This window comes from Miniopterus schreibersii (genome assembly GCF_964146895.1).
Source record: "Miniopterus schreibersii genome assembly, chromosome: 13".
NCBI classification, from domain to species: Eukaryota; Metazoa; Chordata; class Mammalia; order Chiroptera; family Miniopteridae; genus Miniopterus; species Miniopterus schreibersii.
The window spans coordinates 28,251,394-28,267,341 of record NC_138113.1 but is presented as its reverse complement, the minus strand read 5'-3'; the positions used below and the strand labels follow the sequence as shown (position 1 = coordinate 28,267,341).

General features: G+C 34.1%; 1 protein-coding gene across 3 annotated transcripts in view; it reads left to right on the top strand.

The window, feature by feature from the left end:
- The window catches only part of LOC308566540 (ankyrin repeat and SOCS box protein 3), a 63,075-nt gene that overhangs the window by 35,701 nt on the left and 11,426 nt on the right, over positions 1–15,948 (top strand). For all 3 annotated transcript variants that reach the window (XM_081156947.1, XM_081156949.1, XM_081156948.1), the window contains 3 exons: positions 3,513–3,690; positions 5,639–5,836; positions 13,085–13,342. In XM_081156947.1, coding sequence (XP_081013073.1) covers positions 3,513–3,690; positions 5,639–5,836; positions 13,085–13,342 — 634 coding nt within the window. The remainder of the gene's footprint in view (positions 1–3,512; positions 3,691–5,638; positions 5,837–13,084; positions 13,343–15,948) is intronic.

The following is a 15,948-nucleotide window of genomic DNA, read 5'->3' as shown; positions in this document are numbered from 1 at the left end:
ACAGCTACTAATTTATCTGAGGAGGAACATAATGATCTGTCACTAAAACAAGCTTATTGGAAACTGAATGATGGGGCTGCCCTTTCTTATAGGGACCTGAGCAGTTCCAACTTTCTAGGGTAGAAGACTATATTAAAATTAATTAATTTATTAGGTAGCTATTTTGTATATTAAGCCTTTGAGTTGTATGTTTTGATCAATTGTATAATTATTTAAATGGGTTTATTTCAAATTGCGTTTATACTTTATTATGTTAATAGCAACCAAACCTGCTGAAGTTTTCTCCTTGACAACTGTTACACATTCGGTATTGTCAGAGAAGATGGTGTTGGGGTGGCATTCTTACTCCGTGTGACACTTCTGTGACCAGAAACATTTGTTATGTAGGGCTTTTAAATTTCTCCAAACACTGCCTATGCCCTAACCTGATGAAGTGTAGATAGTTTAGAGCAGAAGGGAAATACACCAGTTTTGCCATCAGGCAAGTTAAAATTTTTTAAAAAAATTATACTAAATATCAATTTTTAAAATACTTTATGCTTTTCATATACTTCCTATAATACCTGGGCTTTTAATAAGTTACCTTCAAATATACAAAACAAAGTTTATTTAGACAGCAGGGCACGTATTTTCTAATTTTTAATTTCTCTTTACAAATCTTCAAATACTCAAGTTGAAGTAGGAAGCAAAAAAAACAGTAAGTGCCAAATTACAATGTCTGTTACAGATATGAGTCTATAAATCTTAGAGTTGAGGGGAATCTCCAATATTTTATTTTATTTTATTTTATTTTATTTTATTTTATTTTATTATTTTATTTTATTTTATTTTATTTTATTTTATTTTATTTTATTATTTTATTTTATTTTATTTTATTTTATTTTATTTTATTTTATTTTATTTTATTTATTTTATTTTATTTTATTTTATTTTATTTTATTTTATTTTATTATTTTATTTTATTTTATTTTATTTTATTTTATTTTATTTTATTTTATTTTATTTATTTTATTTATTTTATTTTATTTTATTTTATTTTATTTTTTATTTTATTTTATTTTATTTTATTTTATTTTATTTTATTTTATTATTTTATTTTATTTTATTTTATTTTATTTTATTTTATTTTATTTTATTTTATTTTATTTTATTTTATTTTATTTTATTTTATTATTTTATTTTATTTTATTTTATTTAAAAAAATTTTTTTTCCCCCATCGCCATTTATCCCCTCTGTGCCCTTTTCCACACCCCTCCCCCCCATCACCACACTGTTGTCCAGGTCCACGAGTTCTCTTTTTTTTCTCCTCCCCCCCAAATAATTTATATAAACATGTGTTTTTAGATTGTGAATTCCAGGCCCTGAGTGTTTAAGTGTCTTGCCAAAGATCTGAAAAGTATTTCTTGGCAGAATCAGGACTTGGACCCAGGCCTTCTGACGCTCACCTTCCTCCTTCTACATTGTGTCTTCCTGAGGACTGTCCTAATTCATTTTATGGCTTTCAGTCCCATAAATTCCAATTATTAGTATGTAGTTCAGACTTAGAATAAAGTAGGTTAAACTGCACCTTGCTTACTCCCCTCATGCCAAGCCCGTCTCCTGGATGCTAAGCAGCTATTGTTTTGCTGTGTTCTTTTTTTTTTTCTTCTCTCCTCTGTGAATAGTTAAGAACAGCACATTGAAAAGGTATGTTTATAATATAACTATATGTTTCTAACTCCTTAAAATGACTTCTCTTTCAGTGAATTGTCTGTCATTTTTTCTAACTTTTCTACCTATAATCTCACAGGGACTGGTTCCTTCTTCTGATACTTTGAAATTGTCAATCAAAATGAAACATTGCTTAAAAAAGAAAGTTAAGTAGGTTTCTTTCATGACAGTCTTTTCTCAGTAATAGTGTCCACTTCTTTCTGAGGCTGATAGTAGGTCAAGCATCACCTTGTATTAAGTTAAGATTCTACTTGTCTAGACATATTGAATGTCCAGTTGGAATTTCTAAACTCATTTATGTTTTGCATAGCTTATACCCATCTCATGGCTTTGGTTTATTAAAGGTGTATTTATGGGATAAAAAATAGTTATTTTCCCTTTGGTAATGATGATTTTCCCACTGAGATACATTCCAGAAATTTTAAAATTCTCACTGTTATGTAACAACATTATAGTTAGCATATTTAACATGTGCATTGTCACTGAGAAAAGTTTGGGCAAGTGTGGCTGCTATTTTCAAAATCTCTACAAATATGAGGTCACTTTCAACTTCTTCATATCTTAATATACCAGTATCTAAATAATCGATTAGATTTATGCTTTTAAAAAATCAGCTCAGAAACCCATTTAAATAGAACTCTTTAGTGTAGGCTCTGTCATGCATTGGTTGTGAAGAGAAAGATGTAATTGTTAATATTAGTTTTAAGGCACAGCCCATGTATGTCATTTACTGAAATTTTTTTTTTCCATAAAACTTAGCCTGAATTAATTAGTGGCATCTACAAAGGTTCAGAATTTAGGTTTTTTTCTTATCTTTTTCAGTAATTATCAGAAATGTTATCCATATTTGATGGTTTGCCTTTTACCTCTTTAAATGATTATTTATTAGAACAATAGAGTGCTTGTTGGAGGAGGGATTGGAATGAAATGAATCCTTCATTAACTGAGAGTTTTGTTTTAACTTAAAAATGAATTCTAGCCTGGCCGGCATGGTTCAGCAGTTGACCATCGACCTATGATTCAGGAGATCGTGGTTCTATTCCCAGTCAGGGCATATGCCTGGGTTGCAGGCTTGGTTCCCAGTCGGGGGCATGCAGGAGGCAGCTGATCAATGACTCTCATCATTGATGTTTCTAACTCTCTCTCCCTCTCCCTTCCACTTTCTGAAATCAATAAAGATATAAAAAAAATGAATTCTAAAATTGTTTTCTTGCCAAAATAAAAGCAAAAGTAATTTAAATGATTACCAGCAAGTTACATAAATCAGCACGTGTATACAGCAGTACCCACTGAGGGGAGAAAACTTTTGTACAGTTGACCCTTGAACAATGTGGGGATTAGGGGCTCTAACAACACCCCCTCTGGGCACAGGTTGAAAATCTGCATGTAACTGACTCCCACAAAACTTAACTACTAGTAGCTTGTAGTTGGCCAACAGCCTTACTGATAACATTAACAGTCGATTAATACATATTTTTTATTTTATGTATTATACACTGTATTCTTACAATAAACTAAGCTAGAGAAAGGAAATGCTATTAAGAAAGTCAAAAGAGAAAATACACTGACCATATTATATTGTATTTATTGATATCGTAACCTTACATCATCTGTTTACAAGATGGAAAAAAATCCACATGTAATTGGACCTGCACAGTTCAAACCTGTATTGTTCAAGGGTCAAACCCTTTAAGGGAAGCTGCTTTGAAATTTATGTTCGTTATCATGTGTGGGGTTTTTTGTTTTGTTTTTTTAATCCCATAAACGAGGATCATCTGTTAAATGTTTTATTTTGTATTAGGTGCAAATGTCAATTGTCAAGCCTTGGACAAAGCTACTCCCTTGTTCATTGCTGCTCAAGAGGGCCACACAGAATGTGTGGAGCTTTTGCTGTCCAGTGGGGCAGATCCTAATCTCTACTGTAATGAGGACAATTGGCAGTTACCTATTCATGCAGCTGCACAAATGGGCCATACAGAGTAAGTGTTAAAAATTGGATATAAAAATGATCTCATAATTAAAAGATAATAAGGAATAAGTCTTCTGGGCCAGACCCATTACCTCCAGACAGAATCCTTTGCTATTCTCTTCTCAACCAAACTGCTAAGTAACTAGATCCACCCCCACATCTGATCCTCTTAGTCATGCACTTTACTAGTGTAAGGCAGGCACAGTGGCTTGAAATGGGACAACCCCAGGGGCTTTCTCAGGGTGTTAAGTCTTCCCCCTGATTTCTCAAGCTATGGCCATACTCTTCCACTGTTCTCCAGTTTTATCCCAGACTTCTTTAGTTAGCTATCTCATGGCCTTCTTCAACTTATTTACCTTACCTCCCTGATCCCAGAAAGCTTTTGAGTTTGTGACCCCTGTTGGAGTTGTCCTCCTTTTGTGTGGTCTGGGCAGTTCTCCCATCTTGAACCCTTTGATTAGACTTCTGTTTATCTAATCTTAAGTCCAAACCAGTCCTTTTCCCTGCTTATATTACTCTTCTTATTTTCCAGAAGTTCTCATGAAATTTGGGGTATTTTCTGGAGATTAGAAGATGGTTGGAACTCCCTGAAATTGGAAGCTAATAATTTGGTTATACAGCAGCTTATCTTAACATAAATTGGCACTGAATGGGTTTTTAAAATATATGCTTGAAGTCTTTAGAGCCATAATTCTACAGTTATAACTTTATAGTTATTGTTAGTATTATTTAATGAAAAAATAATAGTGGAATTGTCATTAGTATGTTTGCACAGTAGGAAAACAGATTCTGCAATTTGGTTATTATGCCACTAGATGGCATGGTATTTTACTGTGTGTGCCTCCTTGAAGAGTGTTTTTCCAACCCATTAAAAAAAATTAAACACATTTATTAAGTTTAAGACATTTAAACAAATTCTTTATTTTAACACAATATTTAGGTTTTAAAATTTGGTATTTTTCTTAATTCTTGATTGTTTATTTAAGTATTAATCTTAGATACAATAGTGAACTTTAAATTGATATCAAAGCCCTCTTGGGAATTTTCCTTCATTTATTCTCAATTTTGAAAATTCTCTTTGTCACTGATGATTTCCTCCATGGACTATGGAGGAAAATTGAAGAATGTAAGCTCTTCAATACTATTATCATCTTAGGCCTACCTTACATAAAGAAAAGTATCAGAGAAAGAATGTACTTTGGAGTAGGCTTGCCTTTCTTTTCCCAGAAAGAGGGAGGATTTCTTGGCTTTAGTTTTATTTTTAATTTTAGAAAAGTAGAGTAGTCCTTTCTCTCCAGCTGACTGCTGGAGGTAAGCTTACAAACAATCTAAGAACTTCAGTTTTAATGATTTTCTTTAGAACTTCCTCTGTTTATCAACCAATTTCTTTATAAACCTGCCTCAGTGGTTTAAGAGCTCATATTCTTTTTCAGAGAATAAATATTTTAGCAGAAATTCTGATTTCTTCCTGATGAAAATGCTATTTGTTTTACATTACTTACCACTTAAAAAAATTCTTATTAATTAGAAAAATAAAACATTAGAAGGAAAATAATTTATTTCTTGATACAAGTTTATATTTGCTACAAAGAAGTTTGAAATAATTGATTAGATCCTAAAATATTTAACATAAAATTTGAAGTTTGGGGAGTAAGGGCATGGTGGTAAGATAAATAATTACTGAAAAAATAAGAAAGGACAACCTGTTACCTACTTATTTATAGGAACAATATCTAATCCTTTTAAGATATATTTAAAGACCTTTGTATTAAGCAACAATAATAAGTATAACATTTTGGAATATATAGCCTGTAATAATTTAATATAGGTAGAAGCTATACTGAAGACTTACTTGTATTAAGTAAATCAATGGGTGACAAAATGTATGCTGTAGAAATGTTATGTATACTTACGTGCATATAAAAACATTAAATGCTTCTGTATTTGTGTACTTGCAGAATCTTGGACTTGCTGATACCACTTACTAACAGGGTCTGTGACACTGGGCCAGACAAAGTGAGCCCTGTGTACTCCGCAGTGTTTGGAGGGCATGAAGAATGCCTAGAAATGTTACTCCAGCGTGGCTACAGCCCCGATGCCCAGATGTGCCTTGTCTTTGGGTTTAGTTCTCCACTGTGTATGGCTTTCCAGAAGGAGTATGTATATTTGCTATTTTTTATTCTTTTTCTTCCTATGTGGAGATATATTTCCAACTGACTTTCTTTTATGATGAAGCTTAACATTTCTTAGTGCTAAATTGCTAACTAAAAAACAGAAAAAACCCCTCTATCATGCACCTTGTTTAATCAAAGTGCAGTAAAAATGATGTGTTAATGTTAGATTTTTTTCCCCTTCCCTCTTTGGATCTGGATTATATTTTTAGTGTGGCAATTTTAGAGAATACTTTCATAGTATTAAATAAATGCAGGAATTCTCTCAAATCCTTTGTCTCCAAAACAGTTCAAGAATTAAAACAAACTCTCACTTATGTGATGAATATGAGGACCTAATGTATAACATGATGACTAATAGTTGATAACACTGTGTGGTATAATTGAAATTTGCTAAGAATAGAACAAGTTTTCTCACTAAAAAAAAAAAGTAAATATGTGAGGTGATGTATGTGTTAATTCAGTAGAAGGATTTCTTTTACAATTATACATTTATGGCATCATCATTTTGTACACTTTCAATATCTTACAGTTTTATTTTGTAAGATATTGAAAGTGTACAAAATGATGATGCCATAAATCATCAATAAAGCTGGGGGACGGGGGAAGAATTAAAAGGGACTTTATCAAATAAGGCATTGACAGTGTTCCAGGTTATTTACTAATTGAAATTGATATTTACAAGACTTTTTATAAGCCTAAAAATAACTTGTAGATTTTATTGTATTTGTAGCATTTTTTATGTAAGTCAGAGTTACTAAATTAAAAAGTTTTAAGAATATTTGATAATCTGCCATGATCCTGTGAAGTAGAAGAAATGAATTACTGCTGTTTCATTAGCTTCTGGCTAATACTTGAATATAAAGCTCCTAAAGTTTGTTTTTTTTAAAATTTATCTTTATTGTTGAAAGTATTACAAATGTCCCCCTTTTCCCCCCATTGATCCCCTCCCCCCCGTACCCCTCCTTCCAGGCCTTCACCCCACTATTGTCTGTGTCCATGGGATATGTATATATGCACATAAATTCTTATGTTAAACCCCCCCCCCCACCTTCCCTCTGAGATTCATAAGACTCCTAAAGTTTTAAAATATACAGTAAAGCCTGGGTGGTGTTGCTCAGTGGTTGTGCGTGACCCATACACCACAAGAGGTAACTGGTTCGATTCCTGATAAGGGCACATGTCTGGGTTGTGGACTTGATCCCCAGTAGAGGGTGTGCAGGAGGCAGCCGATTCATGTTTCTCTCTCATCATTGTTTCTATCTCTCTCTCTCTCACCCCCTTATTCTCTCTCTAAAATAAATAAAAACATATTAAAAAAATACACAGTAAGAATAAGGCTATGTGTAAGAAAAGCCATGTTAAGTAATATCTGTGGTTCATCCAACAGTGAGATAAGTTGTCCAGATAGATGCCATTGTTTTTAATGATGCAACAGAGGTTACAGTCATACCTCAAATTTCATTGGCTGCCCTAAATTCACTCTTATGGATTGTTATCCACAATTTAATTTAAATATTAGGAACTTATTTACTAAGCTTTTTTAGTCTCTACCATCTCTTAACAATTTGCTTTGTAAAATGGTTCATTTTATTCTGAATTTAAGCTTCCAGGTATATTTTATAGTCTGCATAAAAAATACAGACTATATTTTGGTTAATCTGAGTACCTGAAATCTCTATGTGTAACTTTCTTGATTTCATAGAAGCCCTTTTTTTTTCCAGGATTCCCTTCACATTCTCTGTCCCACATGGTTATATCTACCTGATTCCTCAGGCCAGAAAAACATTAATTTTAAGGTGTTTCAGGGTTAGCAGGAGCACTATGTTATATGTTATACATTAAACTTGAATAAGATAATGAGGCATGAGCTTAGCTGCTGTGACTAGAAAGATTGAAAAAAATCATTCCTCCAAAAGATAAGATGAAGATCAAAAAAACACTATCATTATATTGGACACACACATACAAACTATCCAAAATCATTATGTTCTGATCTAAGTTCAGTGCAATTGACCTAATAATAAAATATAAAGGTGTTAGATATGAATGGAGAAAGAAACAGAAACAACTAAAGTGATGAATGCAGCTTCACTGAAGGTAAACTGAAGTGATTAGAAAAACAAAATTTGAAAAAAACTTCTATGAAATCATGAAAGTTACACATGTGAGAGCAAAACACTCATCTGCTGCCTCCTGCATGCCTCCTACTGGGGATGGAGCTGCAAGCTGGGCATGTGGCCCTGACCAGGAATCGAACCTACATTTTGTTGCATGGGACTATGCCCAACCAACTAAGCCACACTGACCAGGGCAATATATATATATTTTTTATTTATTTATTTATTTATTTATTTATTTATTTATTTATTTATTTATTTATTTATTTTTAATTTATTGACTTTAGGTGTTAATGAGTTAAACATTTGTTTTCTCATTTGTGTGTTTTTGGGTATTTCTCTGAGATCTAGATACTTTGTATTTTTTTTTTTTTAAATATATCTTTATTGATTTCAGAGAGAGGAAAGGAGAGGGAGAGATAGAAACATCAATGATGAGAAAGTCATTGATCAAGCCCACAACCCAGGCATGTGCCCTGACCGGGAATTGAACCCCAATGGCCTGGATCCTAGGTCGATGCTCAACCGCTGAGCCATGCCCGGCCGGGCTAGATACTTAGTATTTGTGGCCCTTCTTGCACTGTTGGCTTGTTCTGTTGTAGTGAAGTTCTATCTGCTTTTACAAATATTATAATTAATATCATAAGGTAATGAAAATAATAAATGTAAATAATGGCTTTGGGTTTTATGCTTTCCCTTTATTGTTTTATTCAGCTGATCAAACTTTTTATCTCAGGATTAGCATTCTGAAACATTTTTGCTGGGCATCCCTTTGAGAGGATGAGCTTCCATTGAAGCAGTGACCTTTAGCTCTTCTCACCACTCCAAGGCATGATGGAAGGGTGTCTCCTCCACCACTGCACAAAAGCAGTCTTTGTCCCTCCGGGCTAAAAAGTTAACAGCTACAGTGACATGAAAGCCAGTCTTTCAAGGGCACAGTTGAGTAACTGAAATGAGAAAATATAAGAAAAAGACTCCTTTAACTGGAATATGTGAAAGAAGAGGGAAGTTGAGAAGGTTCAGGACAATTTGAACAAATATTAACCTTTTATATATGACTGTAGGAAGGGATCATGGCTTACCTAACCTGATTTTGTCTTTGGAATTAATACTGATCCTTGTTAGCATACTAGTTTTGTAGAAATTTTTGTGTCCTTTCTTGTCATCTTAATCACAACTTAGGTACATCTGACAAGACCTAATGTCTTTATTTTGTTTTCTGCAGATGGCTGAAAGCCATTCAGTAAAACTTATATGGACTTTTGATCATTCATCTAATAAGTTGGTTAGATATTTTGTTGGCTAATTGAACATAAAATGCTGAAGATGTTTGCTCATTTCTGTTTGTTTAAAATAAATCTTGTTAACATGTTGAATTTCCTTTTACTGTGCTGCTTTTTATCTGGGCACTGTGTCTGTGCACATTTTTTAACTTCAAAGAGCAGAATAATGGAAAATGTACAGGCCCAAAGATAAGGTCTAGACATTGCTTTTTTAGGTTTTAAACCTCTCATTTTTTTCAGTATTTGATGATTTTCACTGTTTATATAACATGCAGTCTCTTAATGTGTCACATTTAGTTCTTGATATTTATATTAACTAGTTTGGCAGACACTTGGCCCCATCCAACATGGGGCCATTTAGTACAGGCCAAAAGGACCTTGAAATTAAAAAAAAAAAAATTTATTGAGATACACACACACGCACACACATTTGTGAGAGAGAGAGAGAGAGAGAGAGAGAGAACAAAACATTGATTTGTTCTTCCACTTATGGAACTGAACCCGCAACCTTGATGTATTGGGATGACACTAACCAACTGAGCTACCTGACCAGGGCAAATGGTCTTTGAAATTTGGTCTTGTCCAAAATGTCCACGATTAGAAAATCTCCATGGGTTCAGATGGCCCATAATATTTATTTATACTTTTGACTTCATACTACCATGTTTTATTGATCCAATAATTGTGTTGTGGCTGTATTGTCATTAATAACCTTTCTTGCTTTGGTAGCCTAGCTATTAATGACACATGGGGTGTGGTAGATGGGTGTGCGTGGATCAAATATCTCTGAGCATTTTGATACAGGACCAGATATCAAGGATCATATGTCTCATGAATATTTAGGGCAGGACCAAATGTTTTCTACAAGGGTTAAATAGGATGCACTGTTTTCTTTTTCATCTGTTCATGCAATTTATTATTTAACCAAAGTTATCTAAGCCCTAGGGTCTACTGTTGCTCAATACCATGCAATGATCAAGGTCAGATAGAGCACTGAGGTTGCTTATGATTCTAGAGCTTGCACATATATTGAGACCTCCCACCTTCTTAGAAGCTCAGAGCATGCCGACAAAGTTTTATGATTCTCCAGTTTATGTTTATTATTCACCATGTAATAGGTAATTTTGTTGGAAATGGGTTAATAATATAGCACTAGGCAGTTTTACAAGCCTTTTAGGAGTGTGCTTTTGTCTCTTCTAACACAAGGCAATATGGTAATTGGAAGAAGTTTAGAACTGAGTTTTCCAAAGTGTGTTTTTGTAGAATACTAATTCTATAGATTGTTAATAGATATTACATGGGATAAAATAGTTAATTAAGTTTGAGAAGCATAGGTTTAAGTAATGTTAAATAGATTTCTTTCTTGAAGGGCTTCTAAGAATTTTTCTTATGGTGGTGGTTTGTGAATTCCTAAGAGGGAAATGAATCTGCAAAAGTTTGAAAAGTTTGGAAACATAAGATATACTTAAGTATATAATAATTATACTATTGTTCCTGTGTTTATATATAGACTTGTGGGGGCATTTTATACTCTTTATTGTGCTTATTTCAGGTTAATAATTGGATTCTTTGCTTTAATTTTAAAGGTATTTCTTTTTGGGTATCTAGAGGTTGAAGAAAAATATTTTAGCATATAATTTGAAAATGTAACTAGCATACTGTTTAAAAATATGTTTATTCTATATTTCTTTTCTGGACTCACTCTGTACTACAGGGTTTCTCAAATATTTTCATTTTGGAGCCTTTTTCATATGGATCATTTTCAGGGACTCATGTTTCATGCAACATACTTTGGGAAACACAGGTCTAGCCTTAAAGTATTCCTCAATTCGACTACTTCAGGAAAGAGTTCGGTTTTTGTAATAGAGGGGAGTCATTTCAGATATCATGTTCACAGTCAGATTTTGTTTTGACAGTATTATCACAGTTGTACCAATGACTGACTCTGTAACTAAGCTTTATTTTTTGCATCTAGAATGGACATAATAATAGAACTTATTCTTAGCGTCATTGTGAGGATTAAGGCACATCTTCCAATTAAAAGATTTAACACAGTGCCTGGTATAGAAGAAATACCAAAAGTTTGTTTTTACGGGGAATTATATGTGCACGTGTTCCACTCTCACATTTTAGAGATGGATGGTTTATCATTTGGCCTTGTTCTTAACATTTTCTTAGCATGAGCCACTTGTCTGGGTGCTATGCTGAAATTTTAATAAGAAAGCCTCTTGGTTTTGCAGTTTTTTTCTAAACGGAAAATCTGTAGACTGACTCTAATAGGGTATATTTATGACTCACATTTACCTTTGTATTCTATAGCAAAAGTATGCCCTCTTTAAGAGCTAAATCATTAAGAGCTAAAGTATCTATGGTTAGGCTATTGATGGTTTCAAAGCACTAAAGATGGTTTCAGAGGGAAGACTTTAGCCAGTCCTTGAATTGCACACGGAAACATGCATGCCTTGAATATTGCCAGGCTTCCTGAGAATTCTGTATCGCATTTGTAATGAGGCAGTGTCTTGAGCTTTTCTCACAGTTTACCTGCATATTTTTTGAAACATGTTCAACAGTCCACATGCCTGTTCTGTAGTGGAACCAGCAAGTAATAATTGCAGGCAGAATAATGAGGACCTAGTTAAATTAGGGCAAAGTGGTTGGAATAAATTGGTGATAACTGTTTGGAACCATCAATCAGAAGTACATCCTTCAGCATTTCTTGCAGTTCAGGACTGCTGGCAATAAATTCTCTCAGCTTTCCTGTGTCTGAAAGCAGCCAGAGGAAAAAATAAAAACATACAGGGCTGTTTTCAAAAACAATGACCCTCATGATGGACTTCTTATCAGGAGCAAGTAGCAAGTAATGGACAACAAAGTTATTAATTTTTATAAAGAAATTTTAGAATTATAGATTTTTTTCTAATTGCCGTGCAGATAATTAAAAGTAAAGAGAATACTACTTAATCTTTTAACTAAAGAAAAGAAGCACAAATGGAGAATAAATGAAATAGATTTATAAAAATATGCATGGATTAGATGACATTTTACTAATGTATATAGTGTTTTATCTGCTTTAAAAGCTTGATTTCAAGTTTTATAGTAAGCCCCCAGAAATAGTTGGTCTCACATGACAATGATTTAAACATTTTATATTTACCTATAGTGTCTCTTACCTAGATTCTACAATACTATGAGTAATTAAATATTTTTTGTTTAAAATAGCATTAATGTCAGTTTCAGAAGGAGAATAATTTTATTGCCAAATTCTTTCACAGTTGTTTATATAGTAAACATATATGTTTACTGAGCTTTGTTATAGTTAAAATTATATCATAAACAGTTTCTTAAACATACAACCACCATCGTAATTGCAATTTTTTATGAGTATATCATATTTTGTACTTATCTGCTCCTCTATTGTTGAACATTGAGGTAATTTTTAAAAGTCTGTTATAGATAATACTATGGTTAACATATTTGTGCAAATAGGATATAATTTAAAAAATTTTTATCTCCTGGATAAATATCAGTTTTGAGAAGAGTTGTCTATTTGCCAGTGATAATTTTTAAAGTTATTAAGATGAATGTTTAGAATTCTAAAGGGAATACCTATTTATAGTTGAAAATTAAAAACCATGCAGGCAGATGTAAATTAAAAAGTAAAACCCTCCCCTTCCCCTAGTTCCCTACTCTCAAATCCACCAGAAATGTAAAAACCATCCACTATCCCATCTGCTGTTCTTGTTTTCCAGCTGTAATTACTATTAATTATTTGTAACATTTATTTTTTATGTAAAAATCTAACTTTCTTTCTTTCTTTTTTTGTGGTGGAGCTGTGAATTCTTTGGAATTGTGAATATTCTTTTGAAATATGGAGTCCAGCTAAATGAAATTCATTTGGCATACTGCCTGAAGTACGAGAAGTTTTCAGTGTTTCGTTACTTTTTGAAGAAAGGTTGCCCTTTGGCACCATGGAACCATATATCTGAATTTATAAATCATGCAATTAAAGCACAAACAAAATATAAGGAATGGTTGCCATCTCTCCTGCTTGCTGGATTTGACCCACTGAATCTTCTATGCAGTTCTTGGTAAGTAATCCTACAATAGTGGACCATACCTTTTTGAGTGAATATACTACTTTTAAGTTCCCCCAATTTCTTGAGACCCTGTGTTGGAGTGAGAGAGAGAGAGAGAGAGAGAGAGAGAGAGAGAGAGAGAGAGAGAGAGTGTGTGTGTGTGTGTGTGTGTGTGTGTGACTGATGGTTGGATTGGGGAGCTGCTAATAGTGGGATTGAATGTAGGATAGATTCCTGGGAAAAGGTAGGAGGTGACCAGGAGGGAGTAGAATGGGATGGATGCCTAGTAAACTCTTCTGAGAGGGAGAGTTCTTCTACTTAGGCCACCCTCATGCTCCTGCTAAGATGTCTCTGACAGATGGCTGTGGCTGCTTTCTAGGTTTCTGTTATCCCTTAGTCAACTAGATGGAGTGCTCCTGTTTGACAACATTTTGTTGATTGAACTTTGTCTCTCTTAATAAATACTAATTTCTGAAGTAGCTGAGGATATAACTTGCTTACTTCAGATAGTTGCTCAGAGGTGTGCCTCTACGAATGATTGAAAGATGGGTCAGGATTTTTCTTGGCCAAGAAGAGACTGTTTCTACAGTCTCCAGCCTTTGGAAAAGTTATTAGAGTGTAGTTGGGGCCAAGAAGGTAGTTGTAGCAGTGAGGAAACTCTTTTGGCCTGATAATTCAAAAGTCTCCAGGAAAATAGAGGACAGGGGTATTTTATAAAATTTCAAGAAAACATTCTAGAAGGCTTACTTTTTGTGCTTCAAAAACTACCATTTACTAAAATAATGTTTAGACAAATACTGAGATTTTCCATGTCAGCAGAAAAGTGCTTTGATATCTTGTTATTTATCTTTTCAAAAGAGGCCCTCTCTGGGGTTAATGCAGGCAACTGAGTGGTCCCTTACTCGTAGGTTTAGCTTGGATTGCTGCGGACTCCGTCTTCCGCCAGGTAGGTTCTCCATCTGTATGCGAAGAACAGGTCTTCATTTGGCAGTATCCCAGTATTTCACCTTTTTATTATGTCTGCCGTTGTAAAGAATTCAGGAATTTTCACTAGCAGAGGTTTAAGCCTAGGGCTGTGTGGTTGGTAGTTTGAGGAATATAGAAGCAGAAACAAAGCTAAGATACACCTTCTTCATCTCCACTTTACCTTTTCTTTAGTTTCCAACAGGCTGAGTCCGTCTTTACTTCTTTCTCCAGCAGCTGATCAGTACATAGCGTTCTGTCAAATGCTCATTGTTACAATTCCCTCTGTCCTTTTGCAATAAATTTTCACCAAAACATTGCATTTTTAAGCATGGAAAGAAAAATGATTGACAATTCATTGAGAAATCTCTGATTTTTAAAAGTTATTTGTATATGTATATTTGTCTTAAATACACGCAACTGTGATGTAAGCACTCGCTAATGAATGCTGTGTCTAGCTATTTACAAAGCTGTTTAAGTTCCCTTAGCATTTCACTTAGTGAATCTTGTTGTTGTGTTTGTGCTCCTGACAGCTAGCAGCAGTTGCCCCTCACTATTCTAGGATTCACCCCCTGGCTCCAGCTGGAAATCCAGCCCAAAACATCTGGTAGCTGTGGATGGCCTTGACAGTGGCTTCTCTTTCCTCTGTTCCCTCACTTGGTGCTTGTCCCCAAGGCACCCACTTCTCAGCCACACTCTTTGTGTTCCTCTACTGAAGCTCCTAACTCAACTTCTCATTACTTGCCCATTACTTTTAGTTCTCTGGTTTCTAGTATATGTATTTCTAGTTTCTAGTTTATTTCTTTAACCAACACTTAGAATACTACCTAACACATGGTAGGCACTGTTTTTACTTTACAAAAGAGGAAACTGAGGCATAGTGATTAATATCCTTGCCCAGCCTCACACAGCTGGTTAGTACGAGAGCTTAGTTTTGAACCTGATTGCCCTGTAGTGTGGCTTACACCTGGTTAGCCACTGTGCTCTGCTGCCCTAGCCCTGTGTGTCCGCAGGGATGTGGTCATTCTATCACTTGATTTCAGGTATCTTAATCCTTTGCTTAACCTGGAGGGATCTGTGCCAACTCATCTCTCTCCTTTCTGCTCCTAAATTAGGAAGGACCTGTGCAGGGGGATAAAATTAAACACTGCCTTTTGCTCTCCTCCTTGGCCAATTATGTAGATTACTGGAAGGAGAGGGAATTATTTAGATTTATTCTCCTAGAAGGCTTTGTAAAATATACTCTCCTTTCCCAGTTCTGATAGAGGCCTCCCTTCCCCAATGGGAATAGTCCATTTGAGAATTTTTGTGGTAATAAGCCACTAAAATTAGTGTGAGCTGTATTTATTGGATGGGTCAGGATAGAAAACAGTTAAGAACCAGTAAAGTACAAATTATTTTGAAGTAAATTGTAAAACTTGCAGCTGTCTGGATTGAGAATGCCAATTGTACATAGTTCACTCAGAAGGGGTAACTTTATATTCATTAGAAAAAATACAGTAGAAAATTTCACTTCAGTAATAAAAATGCTTAACATGGTCAAATTTGTGTTCACTGATCTTTTTATTGAATGTATGAAGCCACTGTTTACACTGAATATGATAAATTTTTGCTTTCTTTGATCAAATTTACATTCATAGATAGAGCTGTTATAA